A 25226-nucleotide genomic window follows, 5' to 3' on the forward strand; every position below is an offset into this window, starting at 1 on the left:
CATTACCTTTAATTACCGCCGCCGTGTTCCCCTCACCGGCTATATCGTTAGTGCCGTCGTTAAGGTTCGATGCACATTAAAGCCGCATTAAATATTATAGGATTGCCGCGTATTGGTAGGAGATTTGTGCGCTGCCGATATCACGGGCGGCACGCCTTAGACATCCCCGATGTGCATTGGTTTCGGTGTCGACGATGGCCTCGTCCCTCGGTGTGTGCGTGTGCTGCGTTCAGCTTTGCATATTGGTTGTTATTATTATGATTATTGTTATTGGTGTGTGTTTGAGGGGGTGGGGGGGGATTTTTTTGTTTTTGGGATCTGTTATTGTGTGTTGATGTGTTCATATACGTGTGTGTGTTTGTGTGCGTCTGTGTGTGTGTGTGTGTGTGTGTGCTCGTACGTGTCTGTCTGCTCTTGTGTGTGCGGGCGTGTGCCTGTGTATTTGCGCGTGCGTGTATGAGCGTGTGCGTGGATCGGGCGGTGGCCACAATTCCTGCGTTAGAAGTCGCGGCTAGTGATTTATCTCTGCGAGCAGCGGCTGTTGATCACTTAGTATCTCCCAGCCCATTAGCGGATAAATACATCCACCGCTAGTTAACGAGCCAGTCATTTCAGAGAACATTGGCTGCTTTATCAGCGATGGCGCTGCAGATCCTCAATTAGAGTTAACATTGGGGTGATTAACAGCCATACAGTGGCAGGGGATGGAGGGAGAGGGATAGATGATGGAAGTGTTGCCATCTTATTGAATTCGATGCAGGGAAACAACTCCATTTCCTCACGAAAGGTAGGCCAACAGTCGTTTAACGGGCACTAGTATGGGCTCTGATGCTGATTGGCCATTGTGAACCGTTTTGAAATTGCCCATTTGTGACATCTCAAGGGGTGCTTGCACCCAATCTCAACCAGTGGACTTTGACAAATGGTCGACTGATCTGTCCGTCATATATCTGGGCGGATACTATTTGTGGTGTCACTAGAGGGTGGGTTTGGAAATGGCTTCTAACGTCTAATTAACATCACACCTGGTGGTTTAATAGGGTTACCTTAAACAGAAGGGGATCTACCAAAGAGCACAGCATTGTTTTTATTTAGATGATTTCTCAGTCCTTTAATCGCAATAATGTAAACAGTAATTCCTTAAATAATGCACATTATGAAGCTGAAAATGTGCCATGAATAAGTAAATAAATAATGAATCAACACCCATGCTTACAAAGCTCCACAAAGCCATAATTAACCACTAAATTGCAGAGCGATGTGGCCATTATTGTAATGCTGAAAGCATGTATTAATTAAGCAACATTTACCTAACAATGTATAATAAGATATACTTTACAACATCATTAACATCAAGACGTGTGCTTTGCGCCTGCCCCACTTCCCCCCCCCCCCCCCCCGATTTTTTTTTTTTAAACGCTGCCTGCACAGCTTTTAAACATTAATGAAGTACCTCCGACCGTGAATCAATCTAACATGACAACCATCTGTTACCGACAGAACGCTCTCACCACCAAACAGGCAGGAGCAAAGAACAAGGTGAAGGTTGCATATGCCTCCTAGGGAAGACAGGAACACAAACACGGCACGTTTGTTTTTTTGATCTATCGTAGGTCTCTCCAAACCGACCCGTAACCCTGTAGTATGTTTGATAGAGGACTGGGTTGTGCATAATTCATTTATTCAGGGGTCTATCATAAAAGGATAAACTTTTATTAATTTTGAAATATGCTTTAGTACATCATAAAATGGATGTGGGTCAACGTTACATCTAAATAACAAAGAGTCTATGCCAATCAATTAGAAATAATTAATTTAATTAAGTCAACCAGTATAACTGAATGGGAAAAGAAAAGGAGAATGATTAGATGTATTGTACACCCAGCCTGATTTGAATGAATGTAGAACACATGCACGTAAGCAGAGAACACAGCCTCATTACCAACCAATGTTTAGGATCTGTTTTATCTTTAAATTGGGTATTCCCAACAGGTGTATCAAAAACATTGTTCAAATGCTGTACATTACCATAATTAGGCTGAACCAATGTAACCAGCATGAGTTAATGTAACTCAATTAGGCTGCACGAGTGACTGATCATAACATAATCTATGCTTATTTATATGAATTAATCCACACGTATAATGTAAGGTGTTAATTATATGAGTGTGTTAGATGAGGCTTAAACCATTTGATTGTATGCGTGTGTTTGTGTGTGTGTGTACACTGTATGTAGGTAGGCATGTATGTTTGCGTTTGTGCATTTAAGTGTTTACGTTTGTGTGTGGGTATATGTATTCATGCAAGTATGTATGTTGGTTTCTGTGTGTGTGCGTGCATCTGTTCGTGTAGCAATATAATTGTGTGTGTGTGTGGCAGCACATGTCTTCCTGCTTTATTGCGTTGCTGCTCTACATGGACTGTACATGTATAGGAAGTCCTGTAGTCCCATTAACAGCAGCACGGTGCCCTCCCTCTCCCAGGTCCTCCTACAGCCTGGGCCAGGGACTCTGGCTGCCTGTCAGTAAGAGCTTCGTGGTACCGCCGGTGGAGCTGTCAATCAACCCAATAGCCAGCTGCAAGACGGACGTGCTCGTTACAGAGGACCCGGGAGATGTCCGGTGAGTGACTGACTGGGGGTGGGGGTGTGGTTTAGTAAGTGAGGGAGGGAGGGAGGGAGTGAAGGAGTGACTGAAGGTCTAATTATGGTTCCATGTCGACGCAACCCAAGGGGGGTTTACGGTCCCATTACGTCCTTGCGGACCTTCCTTGTGTCCACCGCAAGGACCTGACGTACGCCTCCCGAAAATTGTAACCTTGTGTCGAGGCGACGCAGCAGCAGGGCCTGTGATTGGTCGGCTCGCTATAACCCGACGCAGAACCAAAACAGGTTCACGACTGCGTTGAAGCGTCTGCGTGGTCATTGCGTTGCGTCGACGTGGAACCTTAACTGAGCCTTGAGTGATTGATTGAGGGAGGGAGGGAGGGAGTAACCTTGCAAATTGCAGGGAAGTGATTGTGTGTCTTTAGGTGTGTGCGTCGTTGCAGAAGCGTCATTGTGTTTATGGAGGTGTGGTATAGCGTTGGACTATTACAGGGAGTCATTTGCTGAGGAAGCCATTTTGGATACTCTAACTGTGTCTTCCTTTACCTTATGTGTTAATGGCATTTGAGTCGAAAAACAATGGCTCAGTTTCAGATTGCATCGCAAAGCATTTTGTATATTTTACTCATATCTATTGTGGTACTTGTAACCGGTCGTCTGGTTCGCTGCAACATTCGTTCTTTGGTTAATCATTATTTAAATAAGAGGCACTGTGGACACATATCTATTTATTTGTAAAATAGATGTGGGTCAGGTCAGAGCTTCCACACCGCCTCAGCATCTCCCAGATCACATCCATCTTCCTGTTTAAGCAGCCAGGAAAACATTTCTGCACAATGGCTTTTCTTCTCTCTTTTTATTTCCATCTTTCTCTTTCCTTTCCCATCTCCAGCTTCCAGTGCCGTTGCGTGATGAATAGATTTCATTAGAGTTTCCATTCCGGCTCATGACTCGGGCAGCAAATTGACCACCTATAACAGAGGGCAAACACTTAACTTTTGGTCTGAAGCTCAATGCAGGCCTCCATTTTGGGTTATGGCAATTTAGCTTACATCCATTCATCTCCGAGGACCGACGTGCCTTTGTGCAGCCAAGAGCCTTGTTTGTGTGTTTGTGTGTGTGTGTCGGGGGGGGGGGAGTGTATTGTGCATCTTTGTGTCCCTGTGTTGGAGGGTTTTCTATCTATTGTGTTGGGTATAAGGGCGCTTTGTGCGGAGGAAGTGGTGTTTGTTTGTGTTTTGCATGCATTATTGTGTGCATGTGTGTGTGTGCATGATTGTGTTTTGTGTGTTTTTGCATGGGATTATCTAAGGTTTGTGAGAGTCTGTATCTATGTGTATTTTGGGATCATCTAAGGTGTACGTGTGTGTGTGTATTTATGTGTGTCCCTGTCTATGTGCTTGTGTGTGTGAATGTGTGTCTGTGTGTGTGCGTGTCTCGACTCGCAATCAACGTACGGTACTTATGCTGTCCTCCAGGCTCTGTGCGTTCACGTGTGTGTGTGTCTCTTGCAAACTTGCACCTCAATCAGCCCTCCCACAGCCGTCTGCTGTTCCATCACACATCTGGCTTCTGAAAATAGGCCGCTGTGAAAATTAATTGATGTTTCAGAATGGATTTGTTTGGCGGCGGATAATTGCTTGGTATTTTGACAGCGTTAGACGTGGTCAAAAAAAGTGTGTTGTTGCTTTTCCATCATATACTATTTATACATGGCTACTGTTCTTTTAAGCAGTTGTCGTCCCGGCGGATGCTCGCTCAACCGTGTTTACCAATTATCTCTCGATTTATCTGTATTAATCTCTCTCGTTCGATTGTCTTTCCCCCCCATTTCTCTCCTCACGCACACACTTTTGATCTTCATAACAATTAACTTGCTTTAAATGAAAAGTGCAAAACCACTGACTCATCGCTTTCTTTTGCGATTATTTTTTCTGAAAACTAATACTGAATGATTAATTCATTAGTCTTAATGTGTAGTTAGCATCACACCAGGAAGTGAATAATAACGGTGAGAGGATCAAGTAGGAACAGTGGTTCCATGCTTGAACGAAAATCTACGTCTAATGCTTAGCCCCTCCGGAATGATTGCAGGGTGTGATTGCCATGAATTATGGAGGCTGGGCCTTCTTAATGCAATGTGTTTGAAAATACACCCGCCGCCCTCACAGTGGGTGCATTTCAACCAGTTTCTTTGCATAATTTGTGGCCGGAGGATTAAAAGTTCATGTTCTGATGTTCTCGTGGTTGGCTCGAAAGCCTACAAACAAATATAATCAAATCAACCTTGCAAGTGTTAGCACATTGGCCAACCAAAGCACAGGGCCACGCTAACGCAAACTTGTTTTATGTTACTCACATAAGCATTAGCACCTTCAACATTTGCAGCATTCACAAAGTTTAGTCTTTCCAGCAAATCCGTCTAGAGCTAGCATAATTTCAGATGAGTAGAGTAGTACTTTGTACCATGGATTTGTCAGCCCTGCGCAGATGAACATTGGAATGAACCCAATCATCATTAAAACAATCTATAAGCCACATTACATGGATAAACTGAGCGATGGATTTAAGAGTTTTGCTAACCATATGGAATCACTGATCACACAGATTCATTTGTGAAAAAACTCTAAATATATTATTACTTTTACCATAGATGATATATTTGTTTTCTGTTCCAAACTGTGTTAATTTCCTACCCTTTATCTTGGCACATTTTTAATTTCCTACTCATATCTCTGGATCGGACTTCTTATGCACACCAGGACATTGAAACCGAGGAGGTAGCAGCCGCCTAGGATATTGATTAGTAATTGCAATCTTTTAGTTTTTAGATAAAATTGATGGCGAACATAATTCGTGCTGATTTAATAAGTACAATAAGTTAGCTACTACTATTTTAACATTCTGTCATTTGGCGGACATACACTTCTTTCCAAAGTGACTTCCAGTAAATACAGACTTATTTTATTCGAGAGCAGGTATGGTTTGACACTGAATACAGAGACGTTATTCAGAAGCAGGCTCAACTATAATATGAAAGAAGATGAAATTCAAACACACTCATAGTCATGTCTGAGGTAATAGCATATTTATGATTGTTGAGAGCTAACTAACTAACTAAGGTGTTCCACAGGGTTCCTATAGCAAAATGCTTAACCCCCACCTTCTTCTTAATGATCCGTCTCTGAATTAACTGTAAGCCGCTTTTAATCAAGCGAGCTTTAATGATGACTTCAATATGTCCTATCAATAACGAGGTGTTTTAGAATCCACATTGACCATGATATAATGAAATGATATATCTATGTACTTTCTGCTACAGGGTTAAAGCTGTCTATGCCATTGTGGAGACATAAAGCCCATGAACGATGTTTGTCGATGAAGGCCATTGAGTTGTTTGAAGAGCTTACCGTTGTCATTTAGTCAGACTTGTATTTTCTCAGATTGCATATCAAAGTTCAACTCTGCATTTACCTGTATAATTTCACAACGGGAGAAGAGAAACATAATCGAACCAAACTTTCCCCTGCATGGATCATTTAAGTTTCAATATGTCTTGATCATTTTCGAACCAAAGCCAAGTCTGTGGAAAACACTTCATAGAAAAAAAACTAGACGTGAATCGATAGCACCGCAGGCACTCTGAACTGTGCTCAAAGACCCACGGTCTGTCGATAATGCAACGTCGATACGCCTACTATACACGACTGCTGCTGTTGTGAGCCCCTCGCTCACCACGATCAAGTCTGGTGCAAAAAACCCATGTCATCCCCCCCTGGGATCCAAGGCAGTGGAACGAAAAAGGCACGGAAAAGCATGACATCTGCCTTGCCATGATCTTATGCTCAAACATTCATCGCATAATCATTGGTTTAAATCTGTTCTTGCTGTTAGCGTTGTCTTCTGTTATTATTGTGTTCGCAACGGGCATTGAAACACATAAACACACAAACACACACACACATACACACACACACACACACACAGACAGACTCACCCCCATGTGCTTTATTCAACAACAAGCGCGCTGGACGGGAGTCAGCATATTTGCGGTGTGCTCCGAACAAGAACATTAATCAAGGGGCATGGGCGGAGCAATAGCTGGGGCCTGTGTAATCATGCCGGAGCACCGGCGCTGGCTCTGGGCGACGCGTATCGCTCGCACATCCATCATCCCCGCAAGTAAGAGGGCAGGAGAAGAGATTAATGACAAGTACATTACGGTCTGTGTTTAGATGCAACCAATCTGCTTCTGGGTCAGGCCACTGGATTCCAAGATGATGGAGGGGGGGGGGTGTTGCAGAGAAAATTAAGGGGTGATTGGTTGACAACAAGGACGGGGAAATGACAAGCGTCGTGCATTTGAGATGTCATGCTCTTTGACGCGTTGAAGGGCGAAAAAGCGAGAACCGCAAAAAAACGACTAGTCAAGCGCTTTGGGATTGCGCTTTTGTTTTTGCGTTTTTGACTTTGTGGGGTGTGATTGATGCCGTGCTGCATTTGTATTTGACTTCCTGTACGCAGAGTCCCTGCAACGGCGTTATCCTCTCTAAGACCTTTGAAAAAAGAATGTGCCCCCCCTGCTGTTTACACAACAGGAGCAGGAAAAATACCCCAGAATACTTCCAGAGGTTTTTTCCTATGCAACACACCGCTTTGAGAGGCGTTTTATGTTGAATTTGTTTCCCTTGACTCATTTCCGTCTGCATATTATTTTTAAGGGATCGCTTTTTTTTTTGTTGCGTTCGCTGCCTCCCATCTCACGCTGCTATTTTGTTTTCACCTTCCCACGGACAATTTGTTCCATTCTGCGGGAAGCCTGCGCCTCCCGACTCGGGCATAACCCATTAGTTTAGTCTCTGGTGCCTCGTCCTTCCTTACCCCCCTGCCACCTCGTCGCTGCTCCTCTGACTTCCTCACAGAGCCATTTGTCAATGGTGCGCTTGCCATTCAGGCTGAATAAAGGCACAGGCGGTGACGTGTGAGCTGTCTCCTTGCCGCACACAGGGCTGTTGAGTGGTAATATTCAACAGAGTAACAGCGTGGCGTTCTCAACAGACATCCCACTTCTGCGGCCATGTTGTTTCTGCTGTCACTCCTGCTCCCGGATGACTTGTTGGTTTTCGTTTGCCTTTGCTGTAATAAAAAATAAGAATGATAGAAAGAAGGACACATGGAAGGATGGACACGAGGGAGGAAGGGCTTAGGGAAGGGAGGAAGGGAGGAAGGAAGATAGGAAGGTAGGATAGGTGTATGGAAGGAAGGAAGGAAGGAAGGAAGGAAGGAAGGAAGGAAGGAAGGAAGGAGGGAGGGAGGGAGGGAGGAAGGAAGGAAGGAAGGAAGGAAGAAAGGAAGGAAGGAAGGAAGGAAGGAGGGAGGGAGAGAGGGAGGGAGGGAGGGAGGGAGGAAGGAAGGAAGGAAGGAAGGAAGGAAGGAAGGAGGGAGGGAGGGAGAGAGGGAGAGAGGAAGGAAGGAAGGAAGGAAGGAAGGAAGGTAGAATGGGTGCATGGAAGGAAGGAAGGAAGGTAGGTAGAATGGGTGCATGGAAGGAAGGGAGGAAAGGAGGAAGGGCAGGAAAGGTGCATGGAAGGGAGGAAGGACTCATGTGAGGATGCAAGGACAGAACGAAGGGCACATTGAAGGAAGGAAAGCTGAACGGAGAGACGGAAGAAGGGAAGGACGCATTTTTAAGAAGGACGCATTGAAGGAAGAAAGGAAGGAAGGAAGGACAGAGGGGCAATCGAAGGCGTCGGCGGCTGGGACATTGCCGGCCATACCTCCTGTGGTGTGAAAATCGAGCGGTGTGGGTGTGAAAAAAACACTGAGATGAGCCCCACGGTGTGGCGACACTAAGGCGAGGTGTATATATAGGAGATGGGTAAAGGATGCTGAGCCCCAAGGTTTTTACATTTTCCTTTTTCTAGGACAGGGTGACTCATGTACAGGACGGTGGGAGGCAGGTGTAATCTTTAGGTTGTCCGTCCGCTGTGGTTTCAACTCTTTGGGGAGTTTGGGAAGCCAGAAAGAAGGATCACCCGAGCCCGTCCTGTTTGTTGTTTAGTGGGTCCTGCGCTGAGCTGTGTTGTCTTCTCCCAGTCCGGGCCATCGTGGATCACCGGCAGGGTTTTATGGGGGAGACACGTTATAACCTTGGATGTGTGCTTTTAGGCTCACAAAATGACCCACCACGCAACATTGTGTTACTAGAAATACCGCTCACCTTCTTTGATGAGCGAGTGCAGCATCGTCAGAGGACTAGATGAGCCTCGGTACCGGCTTGACTTTGAAATTATTGTTTCATTTGTTTATGAAATATTTCATTTTTTTATTAGAATTTCCCGAAAAAACATCATACTTGCATGAAAGTACAAGGTTTCAAGTATTGTAATGTAAATCAGGTAAATCAGTGTAAATTTGAAATGAATTAAAATTATTGTAATTAGATTTTAGTCTTGACGTTTTAATGGCTATTTCATCAGTCCCAGCGGCCAAATATCATTGAATTGAAGACAGCTTGTATCATCACTTAGCTCTTCACTTCACTAGCTCTTATCCTGAATTCTCACGGCTCAAAAACGATATGGACACATAGGAACACTAAGGATTTGCACTCACAGTTTATACTGGAAAGGCAATAGGCCTGCATGGGGAATTATCCCCTGCATCTTTTCATGGCTTCCGTTTAAAGTAAGCACGTCTGCATTTAATCGTATCTACTTAAATGATGTTCTCAATTAAAAGCACAGCAACTCAAAATAACATTTGTTTTCTAACGGCTTGGCAAGAAAGTTAGCAAGCAGGCAGTTATGTTCCTAACTTTGAAATGGACCGTTACAACTTTTTTTCCCCCACAAAGTGCGCTAGTTGTGGTCCATCTGGCGGTGAGTATAGTCGTATAAGTTTCAAAATTGCTCATAGCTTGCCAACAAAACATTTATTTTTCATAACAGCTCAGCATCAAAAATATGTATTCTTTGAAGTGCTCCCTTTCCACACGTTACGTACACTTTAAGGTGTTCTGGTGTTAAACTGTCAGCCTGATAAACGCAGCTAAAGGTAACAATTTATTTGTGTGACTAGGAAAAATATATGCACACACAAGTGAAGGGCTTTAACCTAGGGGCGGCAATAAATGTTGTAGGAAATGACACGCGATAAAGTTTTCCTAGCTGGTTGTAAACGTCGGTGGAGTCCTGCTTTTTATCAGCTGCAGCCTGGCTGCAGGGTATGGCCCCGTGCTGTTGAGGGTGTTTCTATGTAGCGGATCAACGTGGGACACAAAGAAAAAAATAAGAGACTTAAAGGAAATTAAAGAACAAATCCTTGTGCTATTATTTTAGGACTTTCTCTTTCATATTTTATTTTATAACTGAGAGACTATAATCCAAGGCTGCAATAAAAATATGAAGCAACATTTGAGATCCTTGCCTTGGGATTTAACCGCTAAATTCAAACATGTATTATTTGCGTAAGAAATATGGATTTTAGAACTATCTTTGTGTCACATTTTTGGCTCTTCGTTTTTGAATAAAGCAAAGAAGTTAAAGATAATTTTAGCACATTCGGTAGCACATGACCTTTTCATGTTTAACCTGCAATATGAAACATCATGCTAATAAATCAGCTGCATCTCAGGAGCATAATTGCCACTGCCTGCTGGAAGTCAGTGGGATATTTATGAGCAGGGTCATCTGTATTGCTGCTTCACTACCTTTACAAGTATCAGAACACTGGGGGTTGATTGATCAAGTAGAGCCTTGGAATGGGGCCCTAGAGACACCTATACATATCTCTAAACATGGTTCCGATACACTGCGGCTCGAAGCTGATTTCATGTTATCTGATTCAGCCCACATTCGATTTCAATTCAGGTCGGTACATTTATGAATGGAAATATAATGGCTTGTGGCCTGATTTATGAAATTTCTCGGTAGTCTTCCATTTAATGCTCAGCCAGTGTTCCAGTGTGACTACGTTTAGAAGTAACTTGTTTTGCCATAAAAATGTATTAATGTACAATTTTAAATTGTTATTCGCTGGCAGAAGTGTTGTTGCCATGGCTACATGAGTTATGTATATTATTTGCTGGTTAGCATTACAAACTATATTAATATGGCCTAGAGAACAAACTTTATATTCAGCACCACAAACTTAAGACCCCTGATCCCGAATACTGATCAAGAAGTTCACACTGTCACCCGGAAGGGCTGTTGACGGGAGGTCAAACTTTGGAAATAGCTGCTTATATTGTTAACGTTGCGTACGTGAGTTTGTGAGGAACTTTTGTAATTTTAGCAGCCTTTTCATTGCTTTGTCCACCCTGCCCTTTTTTAAATGGACGATAGTGGTACAACCGGTATATCTTACTCTAGGCTTAAAGGTTTTACACACTGCAATGTCTTATTTCCAAATTTCCAACACTGCTGTGGTGGAATCCACAGTTTGCAGAAGGGACTGACGCAGAGTAACCTGTGGTCTTTTGGCATCATACACACACACACACAAAAACACTATTAGGTGCCTTGGAAAATTCTCCAAACCTGTTTAGTCTATATCGGCTTTGGGTGGCTGCATCAGAAATGGTTTCGGATCAATCGTTTGAAACCGATTCAGCCGTATCTCTGACTGATGTAGCAATTATCTGATGCGTATCAGTTCATCTTTACACCCCGTGAAGGGGTCTCCACAGCAATTGTTGATTCGCCATCACAAGCCATTAAAGAATCTACCCATCGGTGACATCGCAAATAGAAGGGTGTGGCCAGATCAATGTATGATAGTTAAATTGATCAGCTTACCCAGTGGGCTTTACCGGCATGTCTGTCCCACGTGGGATTCCAAAAACGGGTCTTGTAATGGCTAAGAACGCTTGCACAGGGTGAGGGCGTGAGCCTGTTAATGTAGTGACGTCGTTCTCATTGTACGTATTGACACTCTCCGGTAGATGCAGCTCAGACATCTGTGGTATCGCCTTCCTCGGCTTATCCCTGTCGCTATGAAAAGAGATGTAATGATCGTCACCACAACGGTTTGTCAAATCATCCAGAGTTATTTGGGTGTCCCAATGCGACAATAATAACACCATAGAAGATGATCTGAATAAGAGATGGAGGATCCAGCACCCTCCCCCCCCCCCCCTCAATATAATACGCGCTGCCAACATGGTGCATGGTGGGGACGTTGCCAAATTTAGCAAACCCCCACCCACCTGAATTAGCATAAGTGCCAATAAACTGCACACTGGGTTTTTGCTTCTTTTATTAGGTGGGAATTAAACACATTTAGGGCATTAAACGCTGAACGCGCCTGCCTGAGTGTTGAAGTGTGCAACATCTGTAAGGGAAAAAAACGCTTGCGGGGCCACGGTGGCTCGGTTCTCAGAACCCTGTCACCAGGCGCTCGTATATCTTTGGCGGGCGATCGCCGTGCCGCAGCGATAACTTGGGCCGCTCGGTTGCTCCCGCCTCCCGGGCTGGCTCCTTGAGTTACGGGAACGCAAAGTATTTATAGGCGGGAAAAGGCGGCGCTCTAATGCCGCCGTATTTGCATGCAGTTGGAGGCGACAGGTACTGGTGTGAAGTGTGGAGGCCCAGAGACGCAGTTCCTGTGCTAGTTTGTTCGGTGTCTGTGTAGCGGCGGTGGAGGGCTGTCTAGACTCCGGTGCGGTGGTTTTCCAGGGTTAGGGTTAGGGTTAGAGTACCGACGGGGGCAGGCGGACCACAGGTGGGCTCTGCCACTGGTAGGAACTGCAGGTGGTACGTGGGAGTTGATTCTTGAAGTAGACCTTTTGACAATAATTTAAACAAAATAATATAGATCGTTGGAAATGAATACATAATGAATATTGTTCAGTAAATGTAGTATAATTGGTTGTTATTATTGAAAAAATAGTGTTGCTTTTTGTAGTCTGTCGTACAGTTTACATTGTTTTCTAATGAGGTTTTGTTTGGTTTTGAAATGATTGGGTTGACTTTTACTTTCCCCTGTTTCCCTGCTGTCAATTGCCTTCTTGCAGTAAAGATTGTGTATGAAGCAGGCGCTGGCACTCTTTGCTCAGCCAATGCCTTTGAATGTATTCTTTATCCATCTTTTACCAGGTGGAATGAGGTGGTCCGTGAAAAGTCTTGATGACGGTTTAGTGGTGCACCTACTGTCAAAGGTTGGGAACCACTGCTGGAGGTTAGAGTTACTGACTCCTAAGGCTCAACGGTTCTGGGCTCAGAACCTAGTGTCCTGTAGGCCTCCTTGAGTCAGATACCTAAGACACCTGCTTATTAACCTCAGGTAAAATCCCAAGTTATTCGCTTTGGATCAAAGCATCTGCTAAAATTGACGCACACATAAAGAAATGACATTTCGGTGGATAATAATGTAATATTGTAATATTGATTACAGAGTTGATTAATATGGCAAATGCGCTGGCTTTCACAAAATGGAATCTCATAAAACCTCAATTGATTTCAGGTCTGATTCTATTTCTCTATCTATCTGTTTTACTTTCGTATGGTTACATGATTGCATCATGGTATGTCACCATGGCAATAATAAGTTAGTTCACGTTGCTATGAACAAACAGACAAACAAAGGTTAAGACAATGATTAGCTCCAACAAAACAATTGAGTATCCTCTCTCCCTCACTTACCCTCTGCTAGAAATTGCTTGTGGATTTTTCCGGGATTAATTTGTTTATTTACCCAGAGGACGTGGAGACCTAGGTTAGCACGCAGTCGGGGTTAGATTGCACTGCGAGGAAGGATTTCTTTATGATGCACACATACACACACACATATACACACAAACACACACACACACAGAGAGAGAGAGAGAGAGAGAGAGAGAGAGAGAGAGAGAGAGAGAGAGAGAGAGAGAGAGAGAGAGAGAGAGAGAGAGAGAGAGAGAGAGAGAGAGAGAGAGAGAGAGAGAGAGAGAGAGAGAGAGAGAGAGAGAGAGAGACACACACACACAGGGAGAGACAGAGACACACACAGGGAGAGAGAGAGACGTAGAGGGAGGTACATACAGAAAGGGAAAAAAGAGAGAGAGAGATGAGGAGAGAGACAGACACACACACACAGAGGGAGGAAATGTACGACATCAAATCAACATCCTGCGAGGCCCCTCATCTTTTATTCCCATCTCTCACCCGCTGCGTCTCTTTGTTGATTGGCGTCCATCTAACTGTGTACCCGCTCCCCGCGGTCCTGTTCTGGGAGACAGTGCCTCTTTGTTCCCTCCGTCTCCGCAGGAAAAAACAAACTGTCTCCCGGGATTCTCAGCCCCTGCTCACTCAGTGGGCAGCCAGAGCACTCGCTGCAGACACCCAGTTCAGCAGAGCACACTGAGCACTGTGTCTGTGTGTGTGTACACTGTATATATTTATACAGTATGGCACACAGCAGGCCAACACATTATTATGTTTCTCCCTCTCGCTCCTGTTTTGTAGCCTGTTCTTCTTTTTCTATTTGTCTGGATGTTTGTGGACTTGTTCCGTTTCAATATTCTAACTGTACTCTGGGTGTGTGTGTGTCGGGTGTGTGTGTGTGTGTTTGGTGTGTGCATGCACCCGTGTACCCGGTTGTGTGTTTGAGTGTGTGTATACATATCCATTAGACATTGCGCGTCTACCCATTAGAGTTTGTATGTTTGTTTGTGTGTGTACCGGTAACATTGTTTATGTGTGTATGTGTGTATCTGTTATAGTACGTGTGTGTGTGTACCCATTTGATTGAGTGTGTGTGTGTGTGTGTGTTTTTACACATTAGAGTGTGTATGTGTGCGTGCGTCTGTGTGTGTACCAGCAATAGCATGTGTGTGTGTGTGTATGTGGACCAGAAACAGCGACCGTGCCTGTGATTTCCTTCCCATTCGCGGCCATGTTACATGGAGGGGGCCTGCAGCAGTGCCAGCCAGGGCAGCCCGCACCACTTAATTACTGCTGGGAGTCGATACATGATGCGTGCAGCCGCTCCATCAAGACACAGTTACAGAGAGATACAAGCGAGGCTCCCAGATTGACAATCAGCCTCACTGGCAACGGGCTGTATACCTAATAATTTGTCCCTCTTCATTTTGATGGGATGTTTATTTTCCATTGTAGTTTTTTTTAGATCGCGCTTCATTTATTCTTAATTTGATTTCATGTCTGAAGAGACGTGCAAAAACATGAAAAACAACTTGCCCTAACCCTGCCAAACTGGCTTTATTTAAATGTTTTTTGTTGTGGATGTATTTTTATGGATCCAGCTCGAAAGATGTTTATTTGTATGAAAAATAAGCAAAAGGTGATAAGATAAACCCCTATATTCATGATGGATAGTTCCTCGTAAAACCAAAGCATCCGGAGGTGGTTACCTTCATTACTAAAGTGGATCTGTTTAGTTTTCCCCCTCGTTCCTCTAACCAACAACACTGTTGATCATTTCCAATCTCCCCTTTTCAAACCCTGTCTCCTTGAAACAAAATACATCCTTGTCAAAACACATCCTGTTTTAAATTCAGCAACCGTCTGTGTTGTCCTGGAAATTGGGCGCGGAAAAAAAAGGAGAAAACGACAACACGATGTCATGTGATGAGAGGGGGAATGTAAACCCAGCGCTCGTCTTGGAGGGGCTGGCAGTGCGGCTCAAACCCAACGACTCTCGCCCTCGTCTGCAGAAGCCACTTCCCTGGGAAGTGTGAAGGGGGAGGGGGTGAAGGGGTGAGGGCTAGGGGAGGGCGGGGTAAGGCCCTGGCAGAGAACCTAAATAATTCAGCCTCCACATTAATAACAGCAGAGGCTTCAGTTCACTCTCCAGGATAGTCTTTTTGTTTTTTCTCTTTGTCCATTCATCCTCGTCGTCTTAATTGTCTCTGTGCGTGTCCTCTCTTTACTCCTTCTCCCTCTGCCTCTCTCTCCTTCCGATTCCTCTCGCTCTCCTCCTCTTCCTCTCTCCATCTCTCTCTTTGTTTCTCTCTTCATTTGATATTCTCATCTCCGACGCTCTCTCTCCATTTCTCTCTTTATTTCGCTCTCCATTTGATATTCTCATCTCCATCTCTCTCTCTCTCGATTGCTCTCTCTTTTGCATCTTTCTCTGCAGCTCTCCCTTCTTTTTATTTTTACACCTTGCCAGACGCTACTATATTACGAATGTGGCAGCAGTGTGTTCAAAGGTCTATTTGTTATTCCGTTTATTAGCAAATGTCACACGCAAAGAAATGTATCTCTCCCGTTATTATTATTGGAGGAGTAGTAGTCGTAGTAGTATTATATTATACTAAATAAATGCTTGCTATCATTAAACAATGCTCCATTTCACTATATTTCACTATGTAACAATGGAAAAAATGACATTTATGCGTACAATGTCCGTATCAACGTTTTCAGCTTCTTTCCATCAGATATATTTATGAATTCTTTGTGTTGATTCATAGATGATTTGCATATGTTTATATTGTTAATGCTTTGTGAGTGAATGTACATATGTATATAAATATACATGCATACATACATACATAAAAACAGATACATAAATACCTCCAGCCATCCATCTATCCATCCGTAAAAACAGATACATACATATAAGACACAACTGCTCAGACTACTTCCCATGCGTGAAGCTTCAAAGAGTCCGACCCAAGCGTGTGTTTGGATCAGATCCATTTCCTGCCTTTTGCCTTCATCTCCTCCTCACCCTCTACTCCTGCCATCTGTGTCCTCCAGGGACGAGGCTTTGCTGTCCACCTACTTCGAGACGGTGGACGACCTGCTCGAGTCGTTTGGCCCCGTGCGTGACTGCTCCAAGGACAACGGCGGCTGCAAGAAGAACTTCAAGTGTGTGTCCGACCGCAGGCTGGAGTCGTCCGGCTGCATGGTGAGTGTGTGGGATTGCCGTCGCCAAAAAGGTTGCGTTGCGTTTTGGGGGTATGACCGTTTTGGGAGTACCTTGGATTTGATTTAAAAGGGGCTGGAGGGACACTTTTTAGACTTGTGAACAGACGTTGCTCCTCCGTTGAGAATGTGTTGCATTGAGACGTCTGTGATTGAAAGGCGAGATGGATGCCTTATGGGTCAGAAATGAGCTGGGTCTAAAAACTAGATCGTCTCACACAAAGGCAGGCACCCAGTCAACCAGAATAGAGATTCTCAGAGAGCTTTACACTCACTAATAGCTGACGGATGTCTATAAAGTCAAGTGAAAGCTCTTGAATCTTGCCTCCAGCACTTAATTGTTTGTTTGTTCCTTTGTGATGACACAAACGGATAGATCTAGAAATGGCTTGTCGTTACAAATGAACCTCAATAATAAATAAAGGCCCTTCGACTTCAGTGGGACCCACTGTTGTTGTGAAAAGGTTAACCCCTTCCTGCCAGGTCTGGATATGCATAAGCCTGTTAAGGTTTCAGTTAATAACTCTTAGTCCAGGTGTGTCTGGGAGCGTGAGGCAGCCAGGTCATTTTCCTGAACAACAATGACGTCCTTTCTGAGCACCTGAGGCTCAGAAAGGAGGACAAATAGTAAGAAGATTAATGTAAGAAACATGATTGACAGTAATGTTCGACTACATCTTTGTCAACAGTTGCAATCATTGCGTTGCATGTTTGAATCGCATTCTTTGTTGGCCCGCTTTGAATAAATATCATGTTAAAAGATTATCTTTTCATGAGATGCTCTGTGTAGGTGAATTCATGGTCAATTCATACGGTCCTGTCTAAAGATATCTATGGATGTGTTGACTAGCTGGAATGAATAAAGGTCATGACTTACCACCTGCGTGATCGGTGCCAGAGATTGTTATTGAGCTGTCGAGCCTGATCGTAGAAAAGACAAACTATGTCCATAAGTCTTGTGTCGACAACAATCAAAACTTTGTTGAATTTCGGTATCGTCGCTGTTTGTCAATTCCCGCCTTTATGACCCTTTACCGAGTTATATTTGGATATTTTTCGATTTCTTTCCCTTTTGTCAAGGCACATTTTCACAGTGAATATGCACAAAAACAATAGGCAGCAAACACTCTTTGTTTCGAGGGCTCTGTTTTTTTCCAGCGTTTCCCTTGTAAAACCACCGCAGCGCTTGTTTCGTTCTGGATCAGGCGTCACGTTTAGCACCCTGAGGCAGCTTTACGTCGGGCATATTTACAAGTGGAGGCTGATTCTATCCGTCGATGCCAGACATTTGACAGGAGGGGGGGGTTTGGAGGCGGGTCCTCACTCGTAAACCAATTAAATTGATGAGCCAGCTCGATTGCTGCGTGATGGATAACTGGATCATTAGGGGGTGGGCTGCCGCTGTAATCTCGCTGGCCTTTGGCTGCTTGTCGCGGCCAATCAAAGACACACATTTGTTATGCTGCCGTTTTCCTGGCTTCTCCCTTCTGCCCTTGTGGATGTTAAGGTTAGTTGAAGTTCTCAGACCAACTTAAATCGGTTATTTCAAATCGTTGCTGTTCAGGGTTTTTGACCAGAGGCCCATTTATTCTTCAAAAATGATGTTACATTAAAACGCATGTATTCTTTGAGCATTTGCTCTCACTCAACCCTCCATCTTTGCCAGGAGTTCACCCACAACCATCCAAATAATACATTATTTTTACATATACGTTTTACCTATATACGTCTTATATGGATATGTTTTGTTGCATTATGTGTTATTTAAAATACATACTAAATAACATTAATTTACTAAAGGAAACATCCATTGTTAAGCCCCTTTAGTTCGCAAAAGGACAAAATGAGTTTTTTTTCCAATCACCTTTAATCAATGACTCTGTTATTCAGCTATTCAACACCTCTCAGAGCGAATCCCACAGGTGTGATTTCATAATGCGTTACCATGACAACTGGCTGGATTCATAACCTGAACCGCCCTCGACTGCGCATCAGACGCACTAAGTACTTGTTGTTGTTGTGTGTTCGGTTGCCTCGGCAGGCCTCTCTTAAAACCCATCGGGCTGGAAAATGGAAAACAGACATCTCGCTCTCTTCAGAATATACCTTCAATTACTAATCAGCAGGGCGACTTACAGACGAATAAGGATGCATGTCACTGAGAGGCAGGCAAGGGGATGAGGAGACAGAGGTACAACGCAGACATGGGCAATCAAGCCCAGAACCTAATAGGTCGACCACTCTAGCCATTCCACTATGCTTCTGACAGTATAGAGAAAGAAGAAATAAAAAATTACTTAATATCAGGTCAAGGGTGAGATGCAAATTGAGGCTTACCTTTGCACATTTTTGGGCATAATGCATCATGAATAAAAACAGAGCAATTTAGCTTCCTTTAGTTTAATATCCATTGGACTTTGATATCATCAGCGGTACAAAATGTATGCTATGCGATAGGCTTTGCCCATTCTGAGGGTTTCCTTTACATCTCTGCGTTTCTAACAGGCTGTAAAAGGATGAGAGCCCTGATAAAATGACCTGCTTTCGACTCTGTTTTTATGTTGGGAAAGTAATCCTTTTAAGTGTCAGGGCCTTTGCATCCTATCTACAGGTCGCTGCCTCTTCCTCATGTGTTCTTTTATTCAGGAGATTCTGTAGAGAAGATAGATTGGTTGGCGTGTATGTAAGGACTTCTGCTAAACCGTTACTAGTCAGGGCTGGATAAGACCGCTGAGGTCTACAGTATGGCAGAATTTGAGGTCCATCAGAATCAAAAATTAAGATTTTCTATTTCCAGTACCAAGACCACTGATTTATGTCTGTTTCTGAGAAAGACATTAATCAATGTAATTTAGTCAATGTCCAAATTAGCAAAATATCCCTTTTATAATGAGAATTTGCTAATATCCTTATACAATGACGGAATGATGAAACATTAAGTCATTTATGATCACAACTGAATCTATTTCTGTTTATCAATTTATGAAAAGACTATATGAATACTCTATACATAGCACATCAACCAAATAGATATAAATCATGGTATTGCCGAGTACAATTACTACTAAGCCTTGTCCATAAATTGTAAATCAATTCAAAACATGCCCTTTGGTCACTGAAAACCTGACAATAATATTGATGTGAGAAGAAAAACTCAATTTGTTTAAAGGTTAACTATGGCCCAGACTGCGAGCTATTTCCTCCTCTCCGCAGTTTAAAAAGTAATTTCAGACATGCACTTCCAAAGAACCGGGCATTTATAATCGACCACTGGTGTCATTAAAGTCCCTATGCAAATTAACTGAATATCTATGCATACCAATTATCCATACCCTACTACCACAACTGGTCTGCTCATAGCCACTGTGGAAACATGCGAAACTTTAAGAAATGTCTTTTGAATCCGTACATTGTAAATTGTTAAACGTGTTTTGTTCCTTAATTGTATTCAGTGCGCCTGGCCCAGGCATCGCAAGATGGTGGAATCTACAATTACATGGAGAGCCAGGTGTTGTGTTAGTGTCAAACAAAAACATTGCCTTTACAATAGATAGAAAGCCAGCCTGGGAAGTATTCAAGCCAGTGTTGTGTTACTTCCAACAGGTGGGAAGTAGAGGGATTCATTATCTCGAGAGCAACATGTCCGCCAGCATCCAAAACAATAAACTTAGCCAATAATGTAAAAAAACACTGCGAGTAGCATGTACATGCAGACCATCAGGGGAAATGGGACAACTCCCAATGGTCTTACTTTGGGAAGATTTTGGACCATTCCAGACAGTCTGTTAACTTACTTGGGTACTGATTTGGACTAAAATCAGCGCTGGCATCATTCATAGGAATAGTGCTCAACACCCGTGGACCTGCTGTTGCATGTAGTTACTTGGGTGTGGCTTCCAAAACACACCACTGCAGCTTATGCCTTTGTTCACATGGGCTAGGCAACAAACCATTTGAAGTGAGACATAGTATAAATAAATAAGCTGGTAGGTATTTGTATATTTTCTTTTAATCTTTTCCTTTTTTTTAAGTGAAAGCTGTAGTTGCTCTCTCACCTCAAGGCGTGAGTTCTGGGAGGTTCTGGTACTTCTGCGAGAGTGTCATGGCTTGGATGTTTTGCTCGCTGCCAAAAGGCACTGGGATTGATTCCCCAATGAAGCTTACCTGAATCCTTTGAGCAATATACCTATAGCCCCTCACGACACCCACATCCCACTTGCATCTCATCAAAGAAATGTCTCTGAGCTGAATTCCCTCTAATGCACTTTGTAAAAACTTTGGCAAAATAACTATTTTAGTACTGTTTGCCTGATTTATACAAAATAATGAGTACAAAAAGCATTTAATAAAAGGAGCAAGTAATGTTTGGGAGTGTTGACATCACTCATTGAGCAATCTGTGTTTTTGTGTTTCCGTCTTCACCAGTTAAGGTTACTACCACTAATGGCGTTTCCACCGTGCGGTGCGGTTAGGCTAGGTGCGGTATGGTTTGCGTTTCCAACTCCGCAGCCGTACCTGTTTTTCGGTACTCCTCTGTTGGGGTACCAAGTGGTCTGAAAGGGTGCTGAAGTGTTGGATCTGCACACGCCGTCCGGTCAACAGATCGCCACTGCTGTGCGACAGGGGGATAAAATCGAACAAACACAGTACCCGTGAAATATTGTTGGACAACGGCGAAAGCTCAGTTTATTGAAGAAATGTTGCGCAAAAGTTTGATGTCCTTCTTGGACGTCTTACATTGTTGCTCTTTGTTTAATGTGTCGCGGTTTCTTCTTTTTAATTGAAATAATTAGCAGGCTACACTGTGTTCAGGCTGCTATGATGTCAAGATGCTACGTAGCTGCCGGGGCTATTGCCATCCGGCTTAAGCCTCGCCCTGCCATAAGAGGGGAAACGAGAGCCGCACCTAACCGTACCGCACCTAAACGCACCGCACGATGGAAACACGCCATAAGGGATTCTTGGGCCAAGTCTGAGGATTTAGTTGTTTCACGCTCAATGTATTCTATGGTCATTCTGTGTCAGTCTGTGTGGTCCGTCTATGGCTCAGAGGAGGGGGAGGCGTTCCTGTCATGGATTATAAATCCCGGCCCGGCACATGGCGTCTGTCACAGTGTTTCGACATTGGAACATTTATCATGGTACGAAATGGAGGAAAAACTGCATTATTTCACTTTTGTTTTAACCTATATGTTGCAATATAAAACAGAGTGACTTTTATTTAACGTCCCGTGTCGTGTATGTGGTGTCGATTCTGAATGGGATCCTGGTTCATCTCCGAAAGGTTGTTTGATTTTACGGCTCTGGCATAGTAAATGTGACACAACAGAATCCAATGTGCAATGATTTTCTACTTTGTACCCCTCTAGAAGCTTCCTTTTTTGGCTCTTACAGCAAAGCTTTTTACAGCCCATGAGGAAATGGCTGTGGTTGTTTTTAAGATAGCACTAAAGTCTAGGAGAAGCAGTTTTGCAAAAATAGAATTAGTTACTGTAATGACTATATAAGATTGAGGTGGAAATATGTGCTTGTATTAATAGCGACTGGCTTTCAGACACAAACATCTTGCTCCAGAATTTTTTATTTCCAATACTTAGAAAGAAAGAAAAAAATCTCACTTTCTTAATATAATAACATTTAGCCATGTAGGGCAGGGGTCTCAAACTCAATTTACCTGGGGGCCGCTGGAGGCAGATTCTGGGTGAGGCTGGGCCGCATCAAGTTTTCCACAAAAAAGTACAAATATCCAGTCTTCTCAAGCTTTACTATTAACAGTTCTGTAACATGAATGCTTTTTTGAACATGAATGGCTCTTTTGAACATGAACGACTTTAAAACATGAACCTTCTTCAGAACATGAAGTGTCCTTCTGAACATATGGCTTTTCTTGCCTACTCCTTACTGCCAGAGACCTGGCAGCGCTTCCTCTCACACAGCTCCTGCAGGGCCCATGCAGGGCTTTATATATATATTTTTTATAAAGCTTGCTGCGCCCAACAACCTTACGAAGACGGGGTGAAATGTGCAGAAGCATTTTTCACCGCAAACGTTGGTGTGTGTGTGTGTGTGTGTGTGTGTGACGTGTGTGTGTGTGTGTCAAGCCCGACCCGGCCCGTGCACGTTCTGTACGAGCCCGGCCCGGCCCGACACATTAACTGTAATTATGAGCCCGAGCCCGATTTCAACCCGAATTTTTTTTAATACATGTGTAACTTATGATATATCAATTTCGATTAATATGTGTCGGCCTCAACTTGATACAAAACACTCTTTCACACGTCGATATTTCCTCTCCCACTGGACACACAGGAACACACACACACACACACACACACACACACACACACACACACACACACACACACACACACACCCCTACCGACGTATCCAGGCCCATGCAGTTATAAAATGCAATCAATCATGTCAGAACATAGACATTTTCTATAAATAGCCTACCAACGTTTGCAGTGAAAAAAAACTGACGCACATTTCATGCTCAGGGATATGAAGCTCCACAACTTCAGGAACTCGGTTGCTAAGCGGTTAGTTTCAGATGCTTCAGTAAGATCGAAATACATCAGAGGAGTCACACAGGAGAGAACCCGGTCAGGTGCATGGTGTTTGGAAAGAGATACACATAGAAAGGGCGTATCTCCAGCGCACACAGACTTGGGAGAAGCCATACCGTTGGCCTAGCACATTTCACCTCCGTCTTATGCAAGGTTTTTGTGCGCAGCAAGCTTTATATTATATTATAAATGAGGCCAACGGGCAAGCGCAGCGACTCGGCAAAAAAAATAAATTTAAAAAAATTAAAACGTGTGGGCCGCACTAACACTTAACTTTGATATCAAGTAGGGGGCCACTAAATATCGTCCCGCGGGCCGCAATTGGCCCGCGGGCCGCGAGTTTGAGACCCCTGATGTAGGGTATAGCAACATTGTGGAATGCTCTCCCTGACCATCTAAGGGCCATCTAAGGGCCCCACAGACGGTGGATTATTTAAAAAAAGGCCTAAAAACCCATCTTTTTAGAAATGCCTTTGGCTTAACTGCTTTTTTTCTGTTATTTTTCTTTTTAATCTAGTTATTCTTTTATGTTCTTTTAATGTACATTGTAGCACTTTGAGGTCATTAAGTTGATGTAAAGTGTGTTATAAATATAATGTATTATTATTATCATTGTCTGACATTATGTGAGACAATGTCTGACATTGTATTTAATGTCAGACATGATTAAATAGACTTGAATAATTTAAAGTCTATTTCTGATACGCACAAAGGGAACCTGGTGAGAATTGCTTTTGCTCTAATCGAGTTATTTGCAGTGAACTGCTTTTTTTTAGTTGTCTTCCAAAAAGGGCTGTGAATTGTGGAAAATGCATGAAATATAAATGGGGACACTTAAATAACATTCTGTGTCCTACTAACTTATGTCCCATCTAGGGGCATCCACTATGGTCCCGCCAGATGTGTAAGCAGGTGCAGACTTAGTCGCTCACACACACACACACACGCACATGTACGCACACACACACACACACACACACACAGGCACACGTGCACACGAACACACACAAACACACAAAAGTGCCAAATCAGGCACATGAATATTAAACAGGAATTCCTAACAGCCTTTCCTGCTAACATTGAATTTTCCATTTTGAAAGCAGTACACTAAAAACATGACTAAATGCTAGTAAACTCTCTTGCTTCCCCGATTCTGAATCTGATGCTATGAAACAAGTATAAGAGAACCTTGTTTGATTCTCCCAAAATAAGCATTGAGTGTAAAATACAAATTGAGAAACAAAAGACCAACAGGACAACCACAATATTTTCCACTGGTGTGCCCTACTATATTTGATCCTCTTTATAATTCAACCCATTTCCTACTTGAAACTCATGTCTTAACTCGTAATACGTAGTAGTTGTAGTAGTAGTAGTAGAAGTACTAGTAGTAGTAGTAGTAGTAGTAGTAGATTTTTGTAAATGATCTTTTGGCTGGGTTTTCTTTATTTATTTATTCATATTTGAAGAGACACATGCAAGACTTTCCTTTCTCGGTCAATGTCCTCTGTCAAACGGTTATTTGAGCAGGCGCAGAGAATCAACATGCCCCATGTAGGGCAGAAGACGTTCTCAGTGTAATGGCAGAAGTAAAGACCGAAGGCTAGGATAAGCCACTGCGTCCTTTTATTTTTATTTTACTTGCAGGTGTCCCCAATATTGCTTTTTCTTGTGGAGAGATGAAATGCAGGGGGAAGGAGTTTATTGGCGGGCTTCCTCATTTCTCCCGGTCGCTAGCGGTGTAGTCTCTCTGTTATTAGACACGCAACACATTGCACCCTCCCTTATAACCCTCTTTAGAAAAACTTGAATCAAGCAGCGTAATTATATGCTTTCTGAATCCAATATGTTACACTGCTCAGAGGTATGTTTTTCGGGGTTCGTTTTTGGTTGTTTGTTTGTCCAGTTGTGCGGCCGGATTATCCAGCTTTTTTATCAAATTTTTTTCCCTTGAACACTTGATGTAGCCCCCCCAATGATTTTCCACCCAATTTGCAACTTTTTTGAAAGTTTGAGGAGTAAGTGCAAAATGACAACCTGGATAACAGGATTGCCAGGCTTAAGTTAAAATGCATGGTTGAATGGGAGCAAAGTCTGCAGGAAATTGTGAAGACATGTCACTGTATTGGACTCTGAGCAATTTCACGTCACCACACATCGCGCATGTTGAAGTGTGAAAAA

General features: G+C 43.2%; 1 protein-coding gene and 1 long non-coding RNA gene across 3 annotated transcripts in view; one reads left to right on the forward strand and one right to left on the reverse strand.

Annotated features, from left to right (window-relative positions):
* LOC130372422 (astrotactin-2-like) overlaps positions 1-25226 on the forward strand; it is a 270954-nt gene that overhangs the window by 147044 nt on the left and 98684 nt on the right. For both annotated transcript variants that reach the window (XM_056578419.1, XM_056578420.1), the window contains 2 exons: positions 2484-2621; positions 16309-16459. In XM_056578419.1, coding sequence (XP_056434394.1) covers positions 2484-2621; positions 16309-16459 — 289 coding nt within the window. The remainder of the gene's footprint in view (positions 1-2483; positions 2622-16308; positions 16460-25226) is intronic.
* On the reverse strand, positions 3288-6683 carry LOC130372425 (uncharacterized). The gene is made up of 3 exons (XR_008893347.1): positions 6603-6683; positions 4063-4191; positions 3288-3576 (listed from the first exon to the last, which is right to left on the reverse strand). It is a non-coding gene; the product is annotated as an uncharacterized LOC130372425 (long non-coding RNA).

The sequence above is a fragment of the Gadus chalcogrammus genome, chromosome 19 (assembly GCF_026213295.1).
Source record: "Gadus chalcogrammus isolate NIFS_2021 chromosome 19, NIFS_Gcha_1.0, whole genome shotgun sequence".
Lineage (NCBI taxonomy): Eukaryota > Metazoa > Chordata > Actinopteri > Gadiformes > Gadidae > Gadus > Gadus chalcogrammus.